At 43.2% G+C, this 27,471-nt stretch overlaps 1 protein-coding gene across 11 annotated transcripts in view; it reads left to right on the top strand.

Annotated features, from left to right (window-relative positions):
* The window catches only part of LOC144605429 (neuron navigator 1-like), a 602,839-nt gene that overhangs the window by 518,199 nt on the left and 57,169 nt on the right, over nucleotides 1–27,471 (top strand). For all 11 annotated transcript variants that reach the window (XM_078420673.1, XM_078420677.1, XM_078420676.1 and 8 more), the window contains 7 exons: nucleotides 5,071–5,094; nucleotides 5,600–5,677; nucleotides 7,387–7,470; nucleotides 11,118–11,229; nucleotides 13,770–13,891; nucleotides 21,132–21,310; nucleotides 25,432–25,585. In XM_078420673.1, the coding sequence (XP_078276799.1) occupies nucleotides 5,071–5,094; nucleotides 5,600–5,677; nucleotides 7,387–7,470; nucleotides 11,118–11,229; nucleotides 13,770–13,891; nucleotides 21,132–21,310; nucleotides 25,432–25,585 (753 nt within the window). The remainder of the gene's footprint in view (nucleotides 1–5,070; nucleotides 5,095–5,599; nucleotides 5,678–7,386; nucleotides 7,471–11,117; nucleotides 11,230–13,769; nucleotides 13,892–21,131; nucleotides 21,311–25,431; nucleotides 25,586–27,471) is intronic.

Raw genomic sequence — 27,471 nt, 5'->3', positions numbered from 1 at the left:
AAGATTTATGTACATTTGTGGATTTATGTCACAATAGCAACATTGGACGATATTTAGTTAATATCATTTTGAGGACGGATAGATTAGTTGTGCTTTTTATATCTGGTGTTCTTCCTAATCGATATCCTATTTAATTTACAATGAAACGTGCTGAAGAGTGGAGTTACATCACGGACTGTTTATTAGTCTCCATAACATCAATATTCTTAATCAATCTGCTTTCTATCTAAAGCCAAATCAATGACTTAATGCAGCAACAAGATACCTGCAGCAACATTTACCAGCACAAACATCACTTAGATTTATAGATGAGATGCTCCTCCGAAGACGGAAGTAATGAACCCATATATCATTATTCCGATTTATTTGAGACCATAGAGTAATACAAGACTGGATTCCATTCCATCCATCATGCCTGTTCTAAAACTTTGTAAGATTTCCCGTATATTGCTGTTGTAGACAATACAGTGTCAGCCAGATCTGGGCTCTACAAGAGCTGGGCCTATGGGATCTCTCGGTTGCCAGTCATTTCAACTCCCCTTCCCATTCCCACACTGACCTTTCTGCCCTGTGCCACCTCCATTGCCAGAGTGAGACCACACACAAATTGGGGGACCCCAGCACGGTGGCGCAGCGGTAGAGCTGCTGCCTTGCAGCGCCAGAGATCCGGGTTCGATCCTGACTACGGGTGCTGTCTGTACAGATTTTGTACATTCTCCCCGTGACCGCATGAGTTTTCTCCAGGTGCTCTGGATTCCTCCCACACTCCAAAGCCGTATAGGTTTGTATGTTAATTGGCTGTGGTAAAAATTGTACATTGTCCCTAGTGTGTAGGATAGCACTGGTGTATGGGAAGCGCTGGTCAGCATGGATTTGGTGGGCCGAAGGGCCTGTTTCCGTGCTGTATCTCTAAACTAAGCACCCTATATTTTGCTTGAGTAGCTTTGAATTCTCTAATTTTAAGTAACTTCTACTTACACTCCCCTCCCCTTCCCCCTCCCCGTTTGCACCTTCCCTCCACCCTGGTAGACAGTGCACCACATTGTATCCCTATTGAGATCACACCTTCCTGAGCCAACAGTGGACCTACCAGGGCACCTCCCTGCCCGAGGCCATTTGTTGCCAGCCCTGAACGTTCCTGATCTTTTCTCGCCTTTAACCTTTCATCCCCACCCCACCCTCCTCTCACCATCTCCGATTTTGAGTCTGATGAAGGGTCCCGACTCAGAACGGCACATATCCTTTTTCTCCAGAAATGCTGCCTGACCCGCTGAGTTACTCGAGCACCTTGTGTCTATCTCCTCATAGCCATTGTTTTCCTGAGGATTACGTTTGCATTTCCTTTCAAATAAGATCAAGAAATTTACGGCATTACGTGGGGGCGTGGGAATGGTGTGAAGTGCTTCTTGAAGGAACAAACCTGCAGCTGTGAAGAATAATGTTAGCCTGGTGCGAGTGCCTGGGATTGGGAGGTGGAGACTTGATTGACCATTTTGAACATTCCCAGTTGCATTGCTTCTCACTTCTCATGTGACTTCCAATGATAAGGCACCCCACTTTATCAATGCAGAGAATGGATGCCATGCTGCAAGATAATCTCCTATCAGCAATGAATAGTGTAGCTGACCGCAAGATTATGCAATTCTCACGAAATCTTTTGCAATGTGCTAACTGCGTGCGAAAGATAACCGGAGACACCAGGAACTACAGGCGTTGGAATCTTGAGCAAATCACAAAGTACTGGAGGAACTCAATGGGTCAGGCGACATTTTGTGGAGGAAATGGACAGATGACCTTTCAGATTAGGACCATTCTTCAGACAGATAGTAATGGGAGAGGAGGGAGGAGAAAGCTGGAAAAGAAAGGTAGGGGCAGGTCAAAGCCTTGCAAGTGAAAGGTGGATACAGGTGAGGTGGGCTTGATTGGTAGATGGGTGGAGTAACATGTCCAATTTTAGGAAATTAAGTATTGGAATGCTTCGAGAGGGAAAAAAAGTTTTAGATAAAATTGTTTATCCTGAAGTAGCTACATTTGACAGCTGAAAGTTGTGTGTTTTTTAATTCATACTGTGATGCTCTTGAGCTGCATTTTAAAAGTCAGCTTTGATTCCATATACCTCATAATCTGAGGAAACCCAGTTGAAATATCTTGACCTGAGATTTAATGAGGGAATGAATTGCTGTTCAAAAATTATCAATATAGAAATGAATGTATCAATGAAGATACAAGTGAGTGACAGTCTGCCGTAAGGAAGGGCATCTTTCCTAAAGTCAAGTGAACTGAATTATTTTTGTTGTCATCCTGGAGTCTTTGATGTATGGATGATTCATTTGTTCATGGTAGTTTATTCATCACATGTACCGAGGTACGGTGAAATTCATTTTTGTATACAGTTCAGTACAAATAACACTATATGTAAGCACTTAGATACATATTGGATAAGCATCTCAGACACAGTTCAAACATATAGCAGTAGCACACTGAGACAGTATATAGCGCCGCCAGTTTGGTGCCATTTTCAAGTCCCAGTTGTACGTGGAGGGATCTAGATCTGACCATGAAGGTCTGTTGATTATATCTGCACTGCATATTGAATGATACATAAAGTGCTAGAAACATAGAAAATACGTATAGGAGGAGGTCATTTGGCCCTCCGTGCCAGCACCGCCATGCATTGTGATCATAGCTGATCATCCACAATCAGTAACCCGTGCCTGCCTTCTACCCATATCCCTTGATTCCACTAGCCCCTAGTGTTCTATCTAGCTCTCATAAATCCATCCAGTGAATTGGCCTCCACTGCCTTCTGTGGCAGAGAATTCCACAAATTCACCACTCTCGGGGTGAAAACATTTTTTCTCATCTCAGTTTTAAATGGCCTCCCTTTTATTCAGACTGTGGTCCCTGGTTCTGGACTCCTACAACATTGGGAACATTTTTCCTGCATCTAGCTTGTCCAGTCCTTTTATAATTTTGTATGTTTCTATAAGATCCCCTCTAATCCTTCTAAATTACAGTGAATACAAGCCCAGTCTTTCTAATCTTTCCTCATATGACAGTCCTGCCATCCCGGGGATTAGCCTCGTGAACCTACGCTGCACTGCCTCAATAGCAAGGATGTCCTTCCTCAAATTAGGAGTCCAAAACTGCACACAATGCTCCAGATGTGGTCTCACCAGGGCCCTGTACAACTGCAGAAGGACCTCTTTACTCCTCTACTCAAATCCTCTTGTTATGAAGGTCAACATGCCATTAACTTTCTTCACTGCCTGCTGCACCTGCATGTTTTACTTTCAGTAACTGGTGTACAAGGACACCCAGGGTCTCGTTACACTTCCCTTTTTCCTAATTTGACACCATTGAGATAATAATCTGCCTCCTTGTTCTTGCCACGAAAGTGGATAACCTCACGTATATCAACATTATACAGCATCTGCCATGCATCTGCCCACTCACTCAACCTGTCCAAGTCACCCTGCAACCTCCTAGCATTCTCTTTGCAGTTCACACTGCCACCCAGCATTGTGTGATCTGCAAATTTGTTAGTGTTACTTTTAATTCCATCATCTAAATCATTAATATATATTGTAAATAGTTCCGGCTCCACTCCACTCACCACTGCCTGCCATTCTGAAAAGGACCCGTTTATTCCTACTCTTTGTTTCCTGTCTGCCAACCAATTCTCTATCCATGTCAATACCCGACCCCCAATATCATCATGTGCTCTAATTTTGCTCACCAATCTCCTGTGTGGGACCTTATCAAAGGCTTTCTGAAAGTCCAGATACCCTACATCCACTAGCTCTCCTTTATCCATTTTGCTTGTCACATCCTCAAAAAATTCCAGAAGATTAGTCAAGCAGGATTTCCACTTCAAAAATCCATGCTGACTTGGACCAATCCTTTTACTGCTATCCAAATGCACCATTATTACTTCTTTAATAATTGACTCCAGCATCTTCCCCACCACCGATGTCAGGCTAACTGGTCTAAAATTCCTACCGTTTTCTCTCTCGCTCCTTTCGTGAAAAGTGGGATAACATTAGCTACCCTCCAATCCACAGGAACTGATCCAGAATCTATGGAACATTGGAAAATGATCACCAATGCCTCCACGATTTCTAGAGGCACCTCCTTGAGTATCCTGGGATGCAGACCATCAGGCCCTGGGGATTTATCAGTCCCATCAGCCTACCCAATACTATTTCTTGCCTAATGCAAATTTCTTTCAGTTCCTCTGTCCTCTAGTACATCTGGGAGATTGTTTGTGTCTTCCTTAGTGAAGACAGAACGAAAGTACCTGTTTAACTCTTCTGCCATTTCCTTGTTCCCCATAATAATTTCACTTGTTTCTGCCTTCAAGGGACCCACATTTGTCTTTACTAATCTTTTTCCCTTAACATACTTAAAGAAGCTTTTACTATCCTTCTTTATATTCTTGTCCAGCTTACCCTCGTACTTCACATTTTCACCCCGTGTTGCCCTTGTTGTTACCTTCTGTTGCCCTTTGAAAGTTTCCCAATCCTCTGGCTTCCCGCTACTCCTTGCGATGTTATACATCTTTTCTTTTAGTTTTATTCCATCCCTAACTTGCCTTGTCAGCCACGGTTGCCTCTTACTACCCTTAGAATCTTTCTTCCACTTTGGAATGAAATGATCCTGCATCTTCTGGATTCCGCCCAGAAATTCCTGCCATTGCTGTTCCACTGTCATTCCTGTGGAGGGAATGGATAAGGTGGTGTTTCGGGTCAGGACCATTCTTCAGATTGATTGTAGTAGGAGGGAGCAAGCTGCATCTGACGACTTGAAATTTTGCCAATCCAAGTCATCCACCGATGCTGCCTGACCCACTGAGTAACAACAAAACTGAGTTTCACTCAAAATTCCAGCATTTTTAGTCCTTATGACGGCATTTTGAGTGACAATGGGTTTGGAAGAACAAAAGGGACTTGAATATTCTCTTTCAATTTTTTTAAATTTGATTCTGCACACCATTCTATCAACAATTAGTAATTTGAATTTTGAGCTGATTTATGGATTTAAAATATCGTTATTTGTTATTATTTTCAGAGTGAAGACAAGGTCCAAGGAGAGGTATGATAGTTGAACATCTATAGCTATGTAGCAATGTCACACGGCAATTAATAGTTGCTTGGTTAATTACAATATTTGACTTAATTGTCTACTGCCGGACCGTGACGTGAGAGGACGCTGGCGCTATTTGTTCGCCGCTTCTCCGTCAGGATAGTTCGTCTGTTTGTTTTTATGTCATGACTGTTTTTGTAAAGCGTATTTGAGCACTTGGAAAATCGCTATATAAAATAAATGTTTATTATTATTATTATTATATTATATTAACATGAGTTTACAAAGGAATTAATACATTGTCACTCATTCACATTGTACACCAAGATAATGTAAGCTACAACTTATTTTAGATCTGCAACTCTGACACTATATCAGTAATTGGCAGAGGTACACTTAACAACCTTGTTTGTTCAATTAAATAAAGAGGGTGTCTTGATTCAGATGCTTGCAAACTATGTTGTAATTGCAGCCGTATAAATAAGCGGAGTTAATATTGAATTCTTCATTACAGCATATCCGAAAACTACGTAGAGAGCTTGAATCTTCACATGACAAGGTTTCTACACTTACAACACAACTGTCTACAAATGTAGGTTATTTCTTTGTACTTCCTTCATTGGTGCTAGGCATAAAACAACACCTTGTTCTCTCCATCTGTTACTGGTTTTCTGTTGCAAGTACATGCTACTGAGTAAGCTCATGAAAGAGTGACTATTCTGAGCAGTCGCTGCCCCTTGATGATTGAAAAATAGATTTGATACCTCTCTCAGCCTCAGGCTCAGGATAGTTAAGTGCCTTACCTCCGAGGGATCTATTTTTCCTTCACAATGAAATGGCAGCAGACAATTTTATTCACAAGAAACTCTCACTTAAAGCAATGTGATAATGACTAGACCAGCTTTTTTTTGATGATGTTGTCCATTAATAATGGCCAGGAGGACATGGGTAATTTCCCTGCTCTATAACAGCACGATAAAAGGTTTTCTTTATACCTGAGAGAGAAGGTGGGGCTTTGGTTTAGTGTCACATTTAAACACCACCAACTTGGTGAGTGCAGTGTTGTGGCCTAGTACGGCATTAGCACTGGTCTCACAGCTCTGGCCAGGGATAGTTCCTTTAGTTTATTGTCACATGTACCGAGGTACAGTGAAAAGCTTTTGTGGTGCGCTAATCGATCAGCGGAAAGGCTGTACATGATTACAATCGATAAATCCACAGTGTACAGATGCATGATAAAGGGAATAATGTATAGTGTAAGATAAAGTCCATTATTAGAGATAGTCCGAGAGGCTCCAGTGAGGCAGATAATAGTTCAGGACTGAAGTTGGACACAAAAAGCTGGAGTAACTCAGTGGGTCGGGCAGCATCTCTGCCTAAGTGCCTAAGTAGTGAAAGAACAGATCACAGGGTTCCACACCATCCATGAGAATGCATAAACCCTTCCTCATTCAATTGCTTTATCATGTACCCTAATGTGTGATCTACCATTGAAGCTAGATAATACAATAGCATGAACGCTATTGTTTTCCTTGTTGCTTGTTAGGGCCCTAAATTAATTAACTTTGCTTATTCATAGAAGACAGAAGGTTGTGGCGGAAGGTCGATATTCTGGCTGGAGTTATGCAGGGATCTTGTTTATTGTTTGGTGGGACAGCATGGGAAACAGGCCCATCGGTCCACCAAGTCAATGCCGACCGATGATCACCCATGCATGAGGTCTATGTTATCCTAGTTTCCCATCCTACATAGGGGCAATTTCCAGAAGCCAATTAACCTACAAACCTGCATATCTTTGGAATATGGGAGGAAACCGGAGCACCTGGGTAAAATCCACATAGTCACAGGGAGAACGTTTATACTCCGTACAGCACCCATAGTCAGGATCAAAACCTGGCGCTGTAAGGCAGCAACTCTACCACTGTGCTGCTCTGCCACCCTGTAAATATTCTCACAGTATTCTCTAAAAATCTGCTAAACGACTTTTCTGATCCTGATAGTTCAGCATCGAGCTCACAAGACAATCTTGTCTCGCCCCGAAACACCACCTATTCTTGTTATCTGGAGATGCAGCCTGAGCTGCTGAGTCACTGCAGCATTTTGTGTCTACCTGTACATTACTTTCGATTACGTTGTAGCATGAAATTCAATTGGCCTGACTTAAACTATGCACTAATTTAGTAATGAACATGTGTCATCATCGTACAATTGTTTCTGGGCTTTTGTGAACCAACCTTAAAAACAGACAAAATATAATAAAAGATTGCCATTTTGCTTGATGCTTTTTGTCCTCATTTTCAGTCTCATCTTGTGGCAGCATTTGAGCAAAGTTTGACCAACATGACGTCTCGTCTACAGAATCTTGCTACGACTGCAGAACAAAAGGTGGGTGTGATCCCAACTGTGGTGAATTGTGGACCAAATCAAGCCATATCTTAATAAATGCCGATTCTATGACATCTGTTATTAATGTGAGAATAGGCAATGTACAATGCAGAACATAGAACAGTACAGCACAGGGACATAATGCCAATTTAAACTAATCTGCCTGTACATGGTTCAATAATAATAATAATCCTTTTTTCGTCCCACAACGGGGAAATTTGCAGGGTTACAGCAGCAAAGTGGATAGCAAAAATATATAAGCATTCATTATAAATACAATAAAGATAATTATCTTTATTTACTGGTCTACTTGGAGCAGCACTGATTGTGCAGTCTGACAGCAGCAGGAAGGAAGGACCTTCGATATCCCTCCTTCACACACTTGGGGTGAAGAAATCTGTCACTGAAGGAGCTGCTCAGTGCAGTGACAGTGTCCTGCATTTGGTGGGAGTCATTGTCCAGCAGCGATGTTAGCTTTGCCATCATCCTCCTCTCTCCCACCACCTGCATTGAGTCGAGGGGGCATCCCAGAACAGAGCTGGCCTTCTTGATCAGTTTATCAAGTCTCTTCCTGTCAGCAGTTGAGATGCTGCTGCTCCAGCCGACCACTCCGGGCGGCACGGTGGCGCAGCGATAGAATTGCTGCCTTACAGCGAATGCAGCGCCGCAGACCCGGGTTCGATCCTGACTATGGGTGCTGTCTGTACGGAGTTTGTACGTTCTCCCCGTGACCTGCATGGGTTTCCTCCGAGATCTTCGGTTTCCTCCCACACTCCAAAGACGTACAGGTTTGTAGGTTAATTGGCTTGGTGAATGTAAAAATTGTCCCTAGTGGGTGTAGGATAGTGTTAATGTGCGGGGATCGTTGGTCGGCGCGGACCCGGTGGGCCAAAGGGCCTCTTTCCGCGCTGTATCTCTAAACTAAAATGGCTGATGCCACCAGTGTCGAAAAAGATCCTCATATCCCTCTGTTCCCTACCCATTCACATCCCTGTCTAAAAGACTCTTAAATGGTATTTTTATAGTATCTGCTTCTGGCATTTTCCCATTTGGTGTGCTCCAAGCACCTTTCACTCTCTGTGTAATCATACAGTCATCATATATTATTGCGTTCCACATAAGTAAGGTACATTTTGAACCCAGTCACTAACTCAACGTGTGGGAGTGAACTGAGAAGGAGGAAAAGAAATCAATGAAAAATTGCCATCTGTTCTATCATTTTGGCAGATGGTCGACAACAGGAATTGTTGCTTTACCAGGGTGCAGAAAGCAGACGATTCATTACAAGAATGATAATGCTCTGCAAGATGTGTGAAGGTGGCATTTATGATTGAGAAGTAGGATCTAATATTAATATGGAGAGAGAAAACTCCATTCAGAAGGGAGAAACTATGTGTTTAGTTTAGTTTAGAGATACAGCGCAGTAACAAGCCCTAAAGCCCACGAGTCCACGCCGACCAGCATTCCCCGCACACAAACACAATCCTATACACACACACACACACACACTAGGGACAATTTACAATTTTACCGAAGCCAATTAATCTACAAACCTGTAAGTCTTTGGAGTGTGGGAGGAAACCGGAGCACCCGGAGAAAACTCATGAGGTCACAGGGAGAACGTACAAATTCTATACAGACAGCATCCGTAGCTAGAATTGAACACAGGTTCCTGGCGTTATAAGGCAGCAACTCCACTGCTGCCCTTACTGGGTTTCCCCAGAAAAGAAGTCACATGTCATCATATGTTATAATCAATGTTATAAACTTTTAAATTTTAGTCTGCGAAGTTCTAGAAGTCAGATAGAAATTGGTTGGGGTTGCTCTACTCTTACAATAAAGGTAATGTCAGGAATCGATTCGAATCAGGGATCAGGAATTCATTCTGCCTCCAGTCTTTTAAGGCCGGCATAGTGGCGCATCTGGTAGAATTACCGCCCCACATCGCCAGAGACCTGGGTTCAATCCTAACTATGTGGGTTTCCTTCAGGTGCTCCAGTTTCCTCCCACATCCAGAGACTTTCGGATTTGTAGATTAAGTACTGTCTGTAGATTGCTCTAAGGTGTAGGAAGTGGATGCAAAAGTGGGATAACTTAGAACTAGTGTGAAAGGGTGATCGATGGTCGGTGTGGATTTGGTGGGGTGAAGAGCCTGTTTCCATGCTGTGTTTCTAAAATTAAACTAAAAGTTAAAAATTATATTTTAAAATTTACATGTAGGAATTGCATTATTTATAACAGGTATAACAGGTATAACAGGTATAACAGAGCTTTATTTGTCGTTCGGTACCGAAGTACCGAACGAAACTACATAGCAGTCATAGAAAAAAAAAAGAACACAAGACACATAACCCCAACACAAACGTCCATCACAGTGACTCCAAACACCCCCTCACTGTGATGGAGGCAACAAAACTTCCCCTCTCTTCCCCACGCCCACGGACAGACAGCTCGTCCCCGACCGACCCGCACAGTCCCCGCACCGGGCGCTGAAACGTCTCGCGGCCGAACCGGGCGATGAAAGGCCCGCGACCAAGCCTTGCGCAGCTAAGTCCCGCAGCCGAGCCGCACCAGCGGTGAAAAGTCCCGCAGCCGAGCCGCACCAGCGGTGAAAAGTCCCGCAGCCGAGCCGCACCAGCGGTGAAAAGTCCCGCAGCCGAGCCGCACCGGGCGGTGTTAAGTCCCGCAGCCGAGTTGCACCGGGCGGTGTTAAGCCCCACAGCCGAGCTGCACCGGGCGATGTAAAGTCCCGCAGCCGAGTTGCACCGGGCCATGTTAAGCCCCGCAGCCGAGCTGCACCGGGCGATGTAAAGTCCCGCAGCCGAGTTGCACCGGGCGGTGTTAAGCCCCGCAGCCGAGTTGCACCGGGCGGTGTTAAGCCCCGCAGCCGAGCTGCACCGGGCGATGTAAGTCCAGCGGCCAAGCCTCACCGGGATGTAAAGTCCAGCGGCCGAGCCGCACCGGGGGATGTTAGGCCCCGCAGCCGAGCCGCACCCCGCGCCGTGAGGAAGAGAAAAGTTCCCCACACCCACCCACCCACACCCACCCCCCACACACCACCACCCCCTCCCACACATACACAACCAAAAAAATATATATAAAAATCATCCCAACACCGACACTCAACAAAAAAAAGACGGACAGACTGCTAGTCAGCCGCTGCCGTTAGGCGCCGCCACAATATATTCATACATTGCCCAGATTTGGTGCTTTACAATAGACAATAGGTGCAGGAGTAGGCCATTCGGCCCTTCGAGCCAGCACCACCATTCAATGTGATCATGGCTGATCATTCTCAATCAGTACCCTGTTCCTGCCTTCTCCCCGTACCCCCTGACTCCGCTATCCTTAAGAGCTCTATCTAGCTCTCTCTTGAATGCATTCAGAGAATTTGCCTCCACTGCCTTCTGAGGCAGAGAGTTCCACAGATTTACAACTCTCTGACTGAAAAAGTTTTTCCTCATCTCTGTTCTAAATGGCCTACCCCTTATTCTTAAACTGTGTTAAAAGATATTGTGTGCTAGGATGACCACATTAGCCTTTTATGAGAGAATCATTTTAGTACTGTTTTCTTGTTTGCTTACAGTGATATATTTTGCTAGAGATTAAGTTTTTTGCTTAAGTCTTGTTGTCTTAACTTCAAATAGGACTCGGAGTTATTTGATCTTAAAGAAACTATTGATATGTTGCACAAAAAGAATGCTGAAGCACAAGCTGTTATACAAGGAGCCTTGAACAACCCAGACTTAACACCCAAAGGTAACTCTCATTAATTTAAAAACTGGATGTTCTTAAGCTTTTGAACTGTTTCTAGCCAAATGTTCTTTGAACAGTCGTATCTCTTTAATTCTAGTCATCCCCTCTCCTCACATAACCCTTATTCACTGTAAACTTCTCCAAATCACTGTGTGATGATTGCATAAGCTACCTGACGTCTAGACTATATGAATTTCAGAAGCAACAGAACAAAACTCCATTGTAACTTTAATGTGTGTTCAGTACATAACCGAGGACAAATGTCTTGCCTAATCCTAAACACGAATGAAAAAAAAATGGCGGACATCAGGAACTGCAGTATAAGAAAATAACTGCAGATGCTGGTACAAATCGATTTATTCACAAAATGCTGGAATAACTCAGCAGGTCAGGCAGCATCTCGGGAGAGAAGGAATGGGTGACGTTTCGGGTCGAGGCTGGTTTACAAAAAAACAGAGACAAAGTGCTGGAGTAACTCAACGGGTCAGATATTATCTCTGGAGAACACGGATAGATGACATTTCAGGAGAACATGGAGATCAGTTTAGAGATACAGTGCAGAAACAGGCCCTTCAGTCACTGAGTCCCAGCGATTCCCGTACACTAGCGCTATCCCCACACTAGGGGCATTTCACAATTTTTACTGAAGCCGATTAACATACAAACCTGTACATCTTTGGAATGTGGGAGGAAACCTGATCACCCGAGGCAAACCCAGGCAGTCACTGGGAGAAGGTACAAACTCCGCACTGACAGCACCCATAGTCAGGATCTCACCCGGCCGGGTCTCTGGTGCCGTCAGGGAGCAACTCTACCGCTGCGCCACCACGCCGCCCCACGTTGTGTTGATCAAATTATTCAATAACATTAAGCGTGACCTACAGAAAGAAAGCAACACTTTGCAATGCCCTAAGAGTCTTGAAAGGAAGCACAAAGATGTAAGCAAAAGCACCAGCTTAAGGCAAGCAGTTGTCCAGTTGTGGAACTCAGTGGGAACAAGAACAAAATCAACACTTAGAGAATAGGACAAATATGATAAAAACTGAGTTGAACATTGTCTGTAAATAACTGGGAAGTTCATAGCAATTAGGGACAAGATGCCACCCACATATTTTATTGGCTTCACAGTTTAGCTAGAATTTAATAGCTATTTTGCATGTAAAATTTGTTAACCTCAGAATGAAAATATGATTTTTTTTTTGCTTGAAAACATATAATCAATTGTATATCCTGCTGTTGTGTGACTTTCATTTTCCATTGCTATTGAGCAATTTAAAAAAAAAGTTGCACCATTTTATATGATTGTAACAGTGATGTTGCTCTTTGACAAAGGAGGATCAGTTCCAATACTGTTGTGGGAGCACAGTTGTAGTTCAACATTTTATGGCCTTTCCCTCCACCACAGGGAGTACAGATATATAGATGTTTATCATTCATAAAGACAATTGCAGCCAAACACATCTTGCATTCTACATTTACCTTTTGATCCTACCTGTTTGAATCAGAGGATGGTGAATCTGTGGAATTCATTGCCATGGATGGCTGTAGAGGCCGTCAGTGGATATTTGTAAGGCTTGAAATGACAGATTCAAGTCAAGTCAAGTTTATTTGTCACATACACATACAAGATGTGCAATGAAATGAAAGTGTCACCCACAGTCCAACAATAAGGGCAATAAAAAAAAGAAGCTATTTCACACACAATTCACAAACCAACACAAAAAAAAAAGAAACATCCATCACAGTGAGTCTCCTCCAGTCACCTCCTCACTGTGATGGAAGGCCAGAATGTCTTTTCTCTTCCCCTGCCATCTTCCCCCGCGGTCAGGCTGTTGAAGTTGCCACGTTCCAGGCCTCGCCGGACGGTGAAAGGTCCACAGCGGGCCGACCCAAGCCCCGCGATTCTTGATTGGTAAGGGTGTCAGGGTGTATGGGGAGAAGACAGGAGTGCGTATAAGGTTGAGAGGGAAAGATAGATCAGCCATGATCGAATAGCGGAGTAGACTTGATGGGCCGAATGGCCTAATTCTGCTCCTTGAACTTATAAACTTATGACTCTCTGTTTGAAACCCTTATTAATCAAGAACCTGCCATCCTCCGCTTTAAAAATATCCAATGACTTGGCCAGCTGGCAATAACTGCAAGCTATACCAGCTTCAAAGTTGTTTGTCGAGCCTCATTATCTGTGCTTGTTTTCACCTAACACACAGCTAACAATGGCCTGTTTCCTTTTTATTATCATCACTTTTTTTGCTTTTCTTTCATTCATTAGTTCTATATCTTTCTACATCGCCATCTACATCTCTCATTTCCCTTTCCCCTGACTCAGTCTGAAGAAGGCTCTCGACCCAAAACGTCACCTATTCCTTCTCTCCAGAGATGCTGCCTGACCCGCTGAGTTTCTCCAGCTGTTTGTGTCTGTCTTCGGTTTAAACCAGTATGTGCACTACGCAAGACTTTTAAAAATTGTATCTGCACCTTACCGTACTTGCGAATATGACGGTGAAATTGACTTGACCTAAACCAAGTTGTCTTATTTACAGAATTGCGTATCAAGCGGCAGAATTCATCAGACAGTATTTCCAGCCTCAATAGCATTACAAGCCACTCCAGCATTGGGAGTGGTAAAGATGCTGATGCCAAAAAGAAGAAGAAGAAAAGCTGGGTAGGTTATGTGTTCAGTTCTATGATGGTCCAATGTGATGTAGTGGCACAGTTCATGCAATGCATTCAACTTTACGCTTGTATTTCACTTCTGTAATGCAAGATGACAAAATGACAAGACGTCAAAATTAAGCAGTCATTTAGTTTAGAGATAGATCCAAGGTGGATACAGGCCTTTCGGCCCACCGAGTCCGTGCCGACCAACGCTCACCCATACATTGGTTCTATCATACACACCAGGGACAATAGACAGAAGCCAATTAACTTACAAACCTGAAAACATGTGGGAGGAAATGGGAGCCGCTGGAGAAAAGCCACATGGTCGCGTGGAGAGCGTACAAACTCTGTACAGACAGCACCGAAAGTCAGAACGAACCATGGTCTCTGGCACTGTAAGGCAGCAACCCTACCTCTGCTCCACTGTACCACCCTAACATTACTTCCTAATTTACATGTTACGTTGATACAGTTAAATGTAACCTTCATGACCAAAAATGGTTCATATGTATATCCAATACATTATTACACAGAAGTCATTAAAATATTGTCTTCCATGCAAGTATTTCTAGATTTATCTAGAATGATGTGACACTGGGAAAATAGGAAAGCATAAATAATATAGAACACAGAAAAGTACAGCACGGAAACAGGCCCTTCGGCCCACCACGTCCGTGCTGAACCAGGGGCCACAGTTTAAGAATAAGGGGTAGGCCATTTAGAACTGAGATGAGGAAAAACTTCTTCAGTCAGAGAGTTGTGAATCTGTGGAATTCTCTGCCTCAGAAGGCAGTGGAGGCCAATTCTCTGAATGCATTCAAGAGAGAGCTGGATAGAGCTCGTAAGGATAGCGGAGTCACGGGGTATGGGGAGAAGCCAGGAACGGGGTACTGATTGAGAATGATCAGCCACCACGAAGTACAACAATGATCACATTGAATGGCGGTGCTGGCTCGAAGGGCCGAATGGCCTCCTCCTGCACCTATTGTCTATTGACCAGCGCTCCCCATACACGAGCACTATCTTACACACAAGGGGCAATTTATAGTTTTGACCTACAAACCTGTAGGTCTTTGGAGTGTGGGAGGAACCTTGAGCACCCGGGGAAAACCCACGCAGTCATAGGGAGAACGTACAAACTCCGTATAGACAGCACCCGTAATCAGGATCGAACCCGGGTTTCTGGTGCTCTCAGGCAGCAACTCCACCGCTGCGCCACCGTACCACCCTGGTGGATAGAGATTATTAATAATTAAGCAGTATACAATTGAGATGACATTAGACAATTTTAATTTCATTATCCAAAAATTAGAAGATTTGTAAACGGCATAGAAAGGTAACAAGTATTGCTTTGTTTTTCCTCCCATGCTGACACAAAACTTTTTTTCAGGTTTATGAGGTAAGTACTCTCAGTATGTCGACCATACGAGGAAATCATGTAATTCATCTAGTATGGATGAGTGCTCTCTCCTGACATCTAATTCCATCAGTCCTGTTGAGTCCCTTAAAACACCCTCCCTTCCTCATGCAGTCCAGCAGTGATGCATGACCTCATGATTTATCAACCTTTGACATTTGTCCGTTGCAGTAGTTTCATTTGTAGTCTGTGCTTTCATTAACTTTCATTTTGTTAATTTTTATAATGCTATCCAATATCACTTGTTGGGATTCTTATTAATTTAACTACATTTTGAAACTTCAGAGTCAAAATCGGATGTGATTGCACTTCGCAACAAGTGATTTAAGGGTAGATGCAAACAATTTATAAGAACAATATGCATCCATTATTATCGATGTAAATGGAGTGAATTGAATATTTTACTAATGAACTATCTGTTGTCCACTGTTTATTGATTAAATAGGGCTGTCATGAGTATCTGATCACGAACATTTTAAGTATTAAACTTGATTCCTTTTGTGTCAAATGCTTTTTTTGGAGTCAATTTTTTTCTGGGGTGTCTAAAACAATTCCTGTGATGTAACTGAGCATGTATTCACAATAGGAGTGAGAATAAGTCTAAGTAAATGTGAGAGCAAGGATGTCAGCAATATGAAATATGAGGTGGTAATTACTCATGAATTACTCATAAAAACTGTATGAATTTCAAAAATACTATGTCATTGCGGAAATAAGCAAAGTATTTTGCGTAAATGTCCATTGTAACTACACATTTTCTTTAAAAATGACAAAGATTTTAATATAATGGTCAACCTCCCATAACATTGTTCTGGAATATAACTGGAGAGTTATACATGAATTTTATACAAAAAACAAGCATGGGAGACAAGTATAAGAAAATAACTGCAGATGCTGGTACAAATCGAAGGTATTTATTCACAAACTGCTGGAGTAACTCAGCAGGTCAGGCAGCATCTCTGGAGAGACCCGAAACGTCACCCATTCCTTCTCTCCAGAGATGCTGCCTGACCTGCTGAGTTACTCCAGCAGTTTGTGAATAAATACCTTTGAGCATGAGAGATAAAATCAAACAGGACATGATGTGGTGAAGGGGCAGGTAGAAGACTCAAGAGTGAAGAGTGTTTAATTGTCATATATACTGAAAACAGAACAATAAAATTATTGCGTAGGAAAGAACTGCAGATACTGCTTTATACCAAAGATAGACGCATAATGCTGGAGTAACTCAGCGGGTCAGGCAGCATCTGTGGAGAAAAGGAACAGGTGACATTTCGGGTCAGAACCTGAAGGGTTTGAAGAAAGGTTCCGACCCGAAACGTCACCTATTCCTTTTCTCCACAGATGCTACCTGACCTGCTGAATTACTCCAGCATTTTATGTCTATCCACAATGAAATTCTTACTTGCAGCAGCATATGAGGGCTGTAAAAACACTGTACTCACAGATAACACAATAAACACCAAAAAAAATTGTCATTAAATTCGGAAAAAGAAACACGAATAATGCATAGCAAAAGCCTGGTCCGTAATGCAATGAAAACTTCGTAGTTCATAGTTTAGTTGGTGTTTGTAACGTTCAAGATCCTGATGGTTGTTGGCAAGAAGCTGTTCCAGACCCTTGCGGTCGCAATTGTCAGACTCCTGCACCTTGTGTAGAAAAGAGGAAGGTACAACTTTAAACTATCGAAAGCTAGATTGTCATGATATATTTCCTGTTAAAGTGGTGCAGTTGGCGGTAAAAGCCACCTGCAGCAGCCAGGCATCACATTGAAGCCATTAGATAGACAACCCAATCTGGTCAACAAGCTGCTCAAACTGAGATTTGGAAATAGTCGTCACTGTGAAAATTGGTCAGATTGTTCAGCAAGTGGGAGATTAATTTGACTTGCTGTTGGTCCAGGAAATCAGTCTTCCAAAAAAAAAACCCAGGCCAGATCATCAGAAAGGTTAGTGGCTGACTTCTGCCGACACGCACCTCGCGATGGTTGGATCGGCAAATATTAGGAGAGACCAGGGCAGATTTTCCATGCTGGACAGGGTGGGCTCCAAGCTCCATCAAAAGCCTGGTTCAAGGTTGGATCACAGAACCCTGATATTGCACATGTACTCCGGGGCAGGCCTACAGTTACACCAAATGCTTCTTCGTGCAGGCCCATCAGCCTTCATCTGTAGACCACCCCGTCAATGTCCTCATCCTGGTCCGCTGCAACCTATGGCTCGGGGAGCTGCCAAACAGACCACTCTCTCTAAACCATGGGGTGAGGGACTGCACCGGAGGTGAACAGGGAATGGGAGGGAGAACAATGGACAATGGAAGACCTGGCGTGGGGGAACCGCTGTGGGGAGGGGGGGGGACAAAGAAGGAGCCGGCATACTTTGTAACTTTGTCAGTGCCTTAGGTGGTCGCTATTTGGATACCTTGGGCATGCTAGCAAAAAAGTATTCCATTGCAAATGTAGAAGGGCAGTCGTCGTCAGCAGTGGGAATCAGACAGTCATCATCAGTTCCATAAAAGACAAGTTATTGTACACAGATAGCAGTAGGTGCCTGGAAAGCTCTGTTAGGGGTGGTGGTGGAGGTGGATACAATAATGTGGGAAGGAACTGCAGATGCTGGTTTACACCAAAGATAAACACAAAATGCTGGAGTAACTCAGTGGAACAGGCAGCATCTCTGGAGAAAAGTCTCAACCCAAAACATCACCCATTCCTCCCCACCAGAGATGCTGCCTGTCCTGCTGAGTTACTCAAGCATTTTGTGTCTATAGTGGTACAATAGTGACATTTAAGAGGTTTTTGGATATGTAGGGACTATAGCACTAGCATAATTTTATATTAGAGGGGTTAACTTCACCTTTGCCTAATCTGCCGTGCCATAGTCCTCTTTAACACTAGTATGGTCTTGGATCCGATGACAGGGATGACTCCACACACACAATCAGAGAAGCAGGTTGCCCACTTTGTTACAGAGGGATCTAGGCAAATGTGGGCTCCTTCACCGTACACCACATGAGGTTCAGCAGAGGAAGGAAACAGTCAGTAAGTTCAAAATATCGCCCCAACGTGAGCAGAAGAATTGGTGTTTCCTGTCATTGAAACACTATGCTCTCTCCTCTCTTGAGGTTTCCTTCTCTCCTGAGATGCTGCCTGACCTGCTGAGTTACTCCAGCATTTTGTGAATAAATACCTTCGATTTGTACCAGCATCGGCAGTTATTTTCTTACACTACATGTTCTCTCTCTCTCTCTCTCTCTCTGCTCAATTCTGTGGCAAGTTTCACACTTCCCTCAGGGAGTCTTTCCCCTCACATTTTAATCTTCCCTAAGAACAGGCCAACTGTTCCACTGTGGGACTGATGTATCCACTCATCACATCCCCAGACCAATAACTGTGAAATCATTCATTGAAATAAAATAATTGTCTTGATCGTTTGATACTTGGTATTGCAATGCAGTCTTAAGTACACCTCCTTAGTTTTGAATTGCAAGGAACTGCAGGTGCTGGTTTACAAAAAGCAAAGCACGAAGTGATGTAGTAACTCATCAGGTGAGACGGCAGCTCTGGAAGAGACGTGTAGCTGGTGTTTTGGGTCTGGACCCTTCTTCAGACACTTACCTAGTTGTTCATCCAATTCACCTTACGCTGTAAATTTGAAACCAAAGCATGACTTGAGATTGAGCTCATTTTGAAGCCACATTTTGGGTTGAATCGCTCCTTTCTTATCTGATCTTCCCATGTAATTTGTTGGTCTTACTGCCATTTACATTTGTCCTGTAAGATGCATTTGACAAATATGGAATGTGGAAAAGATATTATCATTTATTTTGGCTGAAAATGTATGGCAAAATTGGCTAGGGAATAATTTCAGGCAGATTTATTTTGATGCCAGTTACAAAATTTAAAGATTTATTAATAGAATATTCTTCATTGAATCTCCACATACTCTAAAGAATCATTGTCATGACAGCCCTAAAATCATCACATAATTAACTCTTATTTATATTTCTTTGTAAAATTGTATGTTATTGGAAGAATTGTATTTGAGCAGGGTTGAAGCTGTTAAAGCAAATATTTTATAATTTGTATCTTGAGATTTCTTTTCTCTGATGTCACTTCAGTGATATTTAGTTTTAGAGACACAGCATGGAAACAGGCCCTTTGGCCCACCGAGTTCACGCTGACCAACGATCATCTATACACGAGTTCTCTGTTATCCCAGTTATACATGCTACACACTAGGGGCAATGTACAGAAGCCAATGGGCGGCACGGTAGCGCAGCGGTAGAGTTGCTGCTTTACAGCGAATGCAGCGCCGGAGACTCAGGTTCGATCCTGACTACGGGTGCTGCACTGTAAGGTGTTTGTACGTTCTCCCCAGGTATGTAGGTTAATTGGCTGGGTAAATGTAAAAATTGTCCCTAGTGGGTGTAGGATAGTGTTAATGTACGGGGATCGCTGGGCGGCACGGACTTGGTGGGCCGAAAAGGCCTGTTTCCGACTGTATATATATGATATGATATGATAACCTACTCTACTGCTGTGCCACTTATTTTTCTTTCTTTGTAGTTTTAATTCAAACCAAAAACATAGACCTAATGTCCAGTTGATAATTTGGTTCTGTTAAATGGCAATGATTTTATTTAGATTTTAGATTTAGAGATACAGCGCGGAAACAGGCCCTTCGGCCCACCGGGTCCGCGCCGCCCAGCGATCTCCGCACATTAACACTATCCTACACACACTGGGGACAATTTTTACATTTTACCCAGTCAATTAACCTACATACCTGTACGTCTTTGGAGTGTGGGAGGAAACCGAAGATCTCGGAGAAAACCCACGCAGGTCACGGGGAGAACGTACAAACTCCGTACAGACGGCGCCCGTAGTCGGGATCGAACCCGAGTCTCCGGCGCTGCATTCGCTGTAAGGCAGCAATTCTACCGCTGCGCCACCGTGCCGCCCTTTCTAGTTCCATGTTGCGGAGTTAGAGGACACATCACATTTTATTTAGTCAAGCAAGCTGTGCTTTTCATACTTAAGGGAAAATGCAGAGTCCAAGTTAACTTGACATCTACAACAGTACAGTAGTGGACATCGATTCCCTGGTTGGCTCTAAAATTGAAATATATCTGCTGTTAGTTTGCAATTTCCATTGAATGACTTTTAGAATATCTGAGAGGAATTTCTTATTCAAAGCAATTTGAAGTGAACAGCTAGTATCACACATACAACAAATCACTGTCCCTGTGGCTACCCCAGCGATATGTACCTCCTCACCAAAGGAAGACTCTGACCCAGGAGAAAAATAAAAAAGCAACGAGTGATTTTTTTTTTGGTTTGAAAAAAAAAAGCTTTATTTTAAGCATTCACTGAAATGTGTTTCATGCTATTTTAGTTTAGTTTAGAGATACTGCGCGGAAACAGGCCCATCGGCCCACCCAGTCCGTGACGACCAGCGATCTCTGCACTATCCTACACACATTAGGGACGATTTACAATCATACCAAGCCAATTAGCCCACAAACCTGCATGTCTTTGGAGTGTGGGAGGAAACCGGAGCTCCCGGAGAATACCCACGCAGGTCACAGGGAGAACGTTCAAACTCCCTACAGACAAGCATCCATAATCAGGATCGAACCCGGGTCTCTGGCGCTGTAAGGCCATTTGAGGATTGAACTTTATTCAAACTTGCATAATTATTCTTTGTTTTTCTTTCCTGTGAGCAGCCGGTGCATATGCAGACATGAAACCCATTGCTTTGCAAGCTGTCATCTGTGCATGTTTTGTGAAGTTACACTATGCTGTCAAACTCTATTCTCTTTTCAGCTGAGAAGTTCATTTAAGCAAGCCTTTACCCTCAAAAAGGCACCCAAATCAGCGTCCTCATACTCTGACATTGAAGAAATAGCAACGCCAGACTCTTCTGTTCCATCATCGCCCAAAGTACAGCACGATGATGCAGAGTTATCACCTCTCTCCATGAACCCATCACTTTCAACCACTAAGTAAATACTAATTTTCTTATTGTGAACTTGTTTCGATTGAATTGACTGAAAGATAGAGCATGGTTCCACTGATTCCACAGCAACTGTCGTTCATACTAGTGATACATTGCCCCACTTACTCATCCATTTCCTACCCACTGAGGGGCCAATTAACCTACAAACCCACACGTCTTTGGGAGAGGGGAGGAAACTGGAGCATTTAGAGGAGTCACAGGGACAATATGCAAACTCCACATCGCGGCACCCGAGGTCAGGACTCTTTGAATTACGAAAATAAGAGTTTGCCATTTATATAACATGTTACATGGTTTTAGCACGTCTCAAAGCGATAAATATCCTTGAATTACTTTTGAAATATAGACAATGCATTGACATAGGAATTTAGATTTAGATTTAGATTTAGAGATACAGCGCGGAAACAGGCCCTTCGGCCCACCGAGTCCGCGCCGCTCAGCGATCCCCGCACATTAACACTATCCTACACGAGGGACAATTTTTACATTTACCCAGTCAATTAACCTACATACCTGTACGTCTTTGGAGTGTGGGAGGAAACCGAAGATCTCGGAGAAAACCCACGCAGGTCACGGGGAGAACGTACAAACTCCGTACAGACGGCGCCCGTAGTCAGGATCGAACCTGAGTCTCCGGCGCTGCATTCGCTGTAAGGCAGCAACTCTACCGCTGCGCCACCGTGCCGTTATTGAATGTATCAATAAGGTCCCGCCAACTGGAATGCAACACTGATAACCCTGGCAGATGATTTGCTTCAGTGAATATAATGAATATTGGTAAATACTGGAAAATTTCTGAGATAAAGTTAGAAAAGGTCAGGCAGCAGCTCCAGGGAGAGAAACATTCCTTCTCAATGCCCTTACAGATATCCTATATCTGCAGTATTTTGCAATATGACCAGGTTCTCTTGCTTTTGCAACTTTTATCTATTGAGGACATAGATTTAAGATGAGAGGGGCAAAGTTTAAAAGTAAGTTTTTTACACAGAGAGTGGTAGGTGCCTGGAATAGCTGCCAGATGTGATGGTGGAGGCAGATATGAAAGTGCCATTTAGCAGGCTTTAGGATAGATAGTCACATGGATATGCAGGGAATGGAGGGGTAGGCATCACACGCAGTCAAAGGAGATTAAATGAACGTCATCATGTTCGACATGGCCATTGTGGGACGAAGGACCTGTTCCTGTGCTGCATTGTTCTATTTATCCATCTTTTAAAGAGTAAACAGATTCTCCATTGAATAGTTCATCAAAATATATTATATTTACTTTTTTGTTTCATGATTATAGAGATTTAAATGACTGATGCATTAAATTCTAACAAAACACATGACAAAAAGAACGACATACAATACTCCAAATGCAGTCCTGTAAAACTGCTTTATCACTTCCTGACTCTTATACTCATTCCTCTGACCAACGAAGGCAAGCAGACCATATTCTTAATTGTTAACTGTATGTTTGCCTTGTCATTTGTGAGCGGAGCACCAAGGCACATTCCTTGTACATGCACATACTTGGCCAATAATCTTATTCATTCATTCATTCATTCTTTCATTCATTTGGCTTCTATACCACTCGGTTGACTTTTGTTGCCACTTTCCAAGAGTTACGGACTTGGACTCCAAAATCCCCCCCGTACATCAACATCTTGCTGCAGTGAAGGTTTGAGTAACGTCACTGAGCGTTGAATATTGGCCAAGATTATCCTTTGCCCGAGATCCTTTGACAGCGAGAGAGAGCCATTTGTCCTTGGCCGTATGTGCTAATTGGGAGGTACAATAGTGACAGGATGCATCTGCAATTCTGTGTAATTGCCTTCAATGGGGCACAAAGGTTTAGCGTGAGTGGACAGGATTGAATTTCTATCGGTCAGATCCTGACAAAACAAAGAGGGGAGTGAAGGCTCTATGAGTGAGTGCAAGGTTTACACGAGTGACAGAGTTTTAACCTACTCATTTGACCTACCTGTGAGAAATCTCTGATGCCCTTAATTTGCTCGATTGCTTCTAGATTCTCCATGCAGCTAGAACAGCTATGATGAAGCTCCTGTGTCTTATTTATCAGGTCCTGGCTTCACCTGGAAGTGCCACTTATCACTTCTGTCTTCACGTGCTCTATTTCTCTGCTACTTCTTTATTTGCTTGGAGCTTTCTAAATGTCAAGAAGTTAAAGAATGCGCTGAAATGAAATAACAGACCTTGGTTGACTAAATAAATGGGCAATAGACTTTCACTCTCGTGGTTCATTCCCCATTCCCCACCTCCAGCCCATCTCCTGAAGTCAGGCCTCTGGTGAGGCTTATTTCACGTGGGCAGCTTACAACCCAGGGGTCTGAATATTGATTTCTCTTCAAGTAACCCCTGCATTCCCTCTCTTTCCATCCCTCCCCCACCCAAGTCACACCAGCTTTTCATTCTCACCTAGCTGCAGCTAACAACGACCTATTTCCTTTATCATTGTTACTTTTTTGCACATCTTTCTTTCATTTGTTCTACATCTCTCCACGCCATCGTCTATATCTCTTGGTTCCCTTTCCCATGAGTTTCAGTCTGAAGAAGGGTCTCGACCCAAAACATCACCCATTCCTACTCTCCAAAGATGCTACGTCCCGCTGAGTTATTCCAGCATTTTGTGTCTGGCTATGGTGAGGGTTGGCTTCCAATGTAGTTACTGACATCAGCTGTACTTGTGCCTCTGAGAGAGGACTGGGGCTTATTCTAGGGTTCTGGGGGTATAGGGGTGGCATTTGGGAAGTGGAAAGGGCAATGTTGGTTACAGAACATGGAACATAGAAAGGTGCAGCACAGGAACGGGCCCCTCAGCCCACAATGTCTGTACCGAGCATTATGCCAAGATGAACTGATCTCATCTGCCTGCACATTATCCATACCTCTCCATTCCCTGCATATTTATGTGCCTATCTAAGAGCCTCTTAAATGCCACTATCCTATCTGCCTCCATCATCACTCCAGGCAACATGTTCCAGGCACTCAGAATTTTTTTTATCCCGCACATCATCTTTAAACTTTGCCCCTCTCATCCTAAAGCTGTGTCCTCTTGTCTTTGAGATTTCCACCCTGGGGAAAAAGGTTCTGACTGTCTACTCTACACCTCTCATCATTTTATATACTTCTATCAGTTCTCTCCCCAACATCCAGCATTCCAGAGAAAACAATCCATTTGTCCAAACTCTCCTGAGAATAGCCCCCTAATCCAGGCATCATTCATCTCTCCATCTTACTTCCCATCCTTCCTTCTCTCCAGAGATGCTGCCTGTCCCGCTGAGTTACTCCAGCATTTCTTTGTCTATCATTCTGTAAACCTCTTCGGCACTCTTTCCGATGCCTCTACATCCTTCCTGTAATAGGGCAACGTGAAATGCACACAATACTCCAAATACGGCCCAACCAAAGTCCTGTAGAGCTGCATCATGACTTCCCAACTCTTCTTATCAATGCCCTGACCAGTGAAGGTGAGCATACTGTATGGCTTTTACTACTCTGTGTAGCCATTAACACTAGTGTCAAGCTTTTAGCAACGTCTTAATTTATTTTTGTGTAGCTTTATGCCAAACGTTAGTTGGATTTTTCTAATTACTATGGCTTTGCTACATTAAATATATTACATCATAACCATGTTTTGTTTAGTTTAGAGATACAGTGCGGAAACAGGCCCTATGGCCCACTGGGTCCAGGCCAATCTGCGATCCCCATACACAAGATTTATCCTACATATTAGGGACAATTTATAATCTTTACCAAAGCCAATTCAACCTACTAACCTGTACGTCGTCGGAGTGTGGGAGGAAACCGGAGCACCCAGGGAAAACCCACGGGGCCACAAACTCTGTACAGGCAGCACCCATAGTCAGGATCGAACCTGGGTCTCCGGCGCTGTAACGATGCGATAGAACTTTATTAATCCCAGCAGAGTTTCTAAGGCCGCAACTCTACCGCTGCGCCACCGTGCATCCCAATTATGTTTACAATTTTTTTTGAATTCGTAACAATTCAATTCCACCGACCGATTCAAACAGATGAATCTCCATCCTGACGTGAAATCAGTCTTGCACTCCTGAAAATAATAAGAACTACCCTTAAACACAGGGCCTTTGACTCCGGCGAGCCTGACGTGAAGGACGTGTCCATGCTACGGGGTGAACTGTGGGAGAAGGAAAGGAAACTGACGGACATTCGCCTGGAGGCTCTAAGTTCAGCTCACCAGCTGGAGCAATTGCGAGAGGCCATGCACAATATGCAGGTATGTTGTATATCGTAAACAAGAATGTATTAAATCTAATACAACTGTTGACTTGTTAGTAAATGGGAGCTGTTTGTAACTGCTTTAGTTTAGAGATACAACGGGAAACACACCCTTCGGCCCACCAAGTCCACGCCAACCCATCCATCACCCGTTCACACTGGTTCTATGGAATCCAATTTTCACATCCACTCCCAACACACGAGGCGCAATTTACAGAGGCGATTTAACGTACAAACGCGCAGGTCTTTGGGATGTGGGAGGAAAGCGGAGCACCCGAAGGATACCCACCTGGTCACCGGGAGAATGTTTCTGAGGAAACCTTTCCAGGATCGTAGATCCTCTCTTTAGACTTTACTTTAGACTTTCGAGATACAGCGCGGTAATAATAAGAGCCACACAGTCATGAGGAGAATGTGCAAACTCCACACAGACAGCACACGAGGTCAGGATCGAGCCCGGGTCTCCCCCCCTTGTGTGGTGCCAGCAGCTCTACCAGCTGCACCACTGTACTGTACTGCCTTCAAGACATATCAAAATATTCTTCACAATTATTGTGAGACACAACAAAAAAACCTCAGTGTGCATTTGTTGGGGTTGCTGATCTGCTCATTTTAAAGGCAGTGCTTCTAACATTTGACTCACAGTTTCTTGCTGAATGTTGTACCAGTGTGACCATGGCACATCCTCTCGGTGATGAAAAATTAAGCACTCATCTGCTTTTGGCAAGGTTTGAGAGACATGTTGATTTATTCTGCACTGAGCATCTGTGAATATCTGATCCATCTTCAGTTGGTTCACGCCCACATTGATTTATTTATGTCATTAGTCAAATTTCAGTTTTTCAAACATTTATAATATCCACTATCCTATTTATTTTTGTACATGATTGATTTCACTCATGCACTTGAAAGAATCCTCTATGCTGTAAGCTGATGGTGATTTTTGAAAAATAAATCTTTGGTAGAAATAGCTTTGTAATAGCCAGATTAATTTATCCTGAAGATTATGATATGAGCCGCGATCTCACATGATTCTATTTCTCACAGATACGAGTATTTCCGAGCAAGCAATTAAAACGTTTCATGTCTGATAAAAACCATTATCATATGCAACTGCAGCAGATGGTGAAACACTTACAATCAAAGATGACGTTAAAAGTGGTGTAAGCATGTCAATACATGTACCAGATATGATTGCCAGTTTTTGACACAGTTTTGAGTGAGAAATTATGAAATTTTAATGAATTCACTTCTGAAGCAAGTCTACATCTGGATAAATTAATTAATTTACACATTGCTCTTTTTTCCCTTGTCCCACCAACATCCCTAATCCCGCAGATATATATAGAGGAGAATAAAATTATGAAGGGGTGGATAGGGCAGATAATAAAAATATTTCCCAACGATGAAGGTGTCTAGGACAAGTGGGCATTGATTAAGGTGACAGGCCCTACGCCAATCTTGTCCATGCTGTCCATGTTTGCATACTGGGCCAGTGCTGCATTTGACCCGTAACCCGTTAAACCCATATCTGTCCAAATTTATTTAAAAAGTCACAACTATCCACTTCTGCAGCTTCCTCTGGTGGCTCATTCTAGATACGGACCATCTGTTGAATGAAAAAGTTGCATCAGGATCTCTTCCTTAAATCTCTCCCCTCTCACCGTAGGCCTATACACTCTACCTTCTGGAAAAAGACTGAGTATTCACTTTATCCACGCCGTTAACGATCTTGTACACAATAAGGTCACTCCTCAGCCTCCAAAGAAAGAAGTCCCTGCCTATCCAACCTCTCCCAATGACTCAACCTTGCAAGTCTAGGTAACATTCTGATTAATCTCTTGGATAATCTGTTCCAACCTAATGACATCCTTCCAATAACTG

Source organism: Rhinoraja longicauda, chromosome 24 (genome assembly GCF_053455715.1).
Source record: "Rhinoraja longicauda isolate Sanriku21f chromosome 24, sRhiLon1.1, whole genome shotgun sequence".
NCBI lineage: Eukaryota > Metazoa > Chordata > Chondrichthyes > Rajiformes > Arhynchobatidae > Rhinoraja > Rhinoraja longicauda.
The sequence above is the reverse complement of the archived record's forward strand: the minus strand, read 5'-3'. Positions and strand labels throughout refer to the sequence as shown.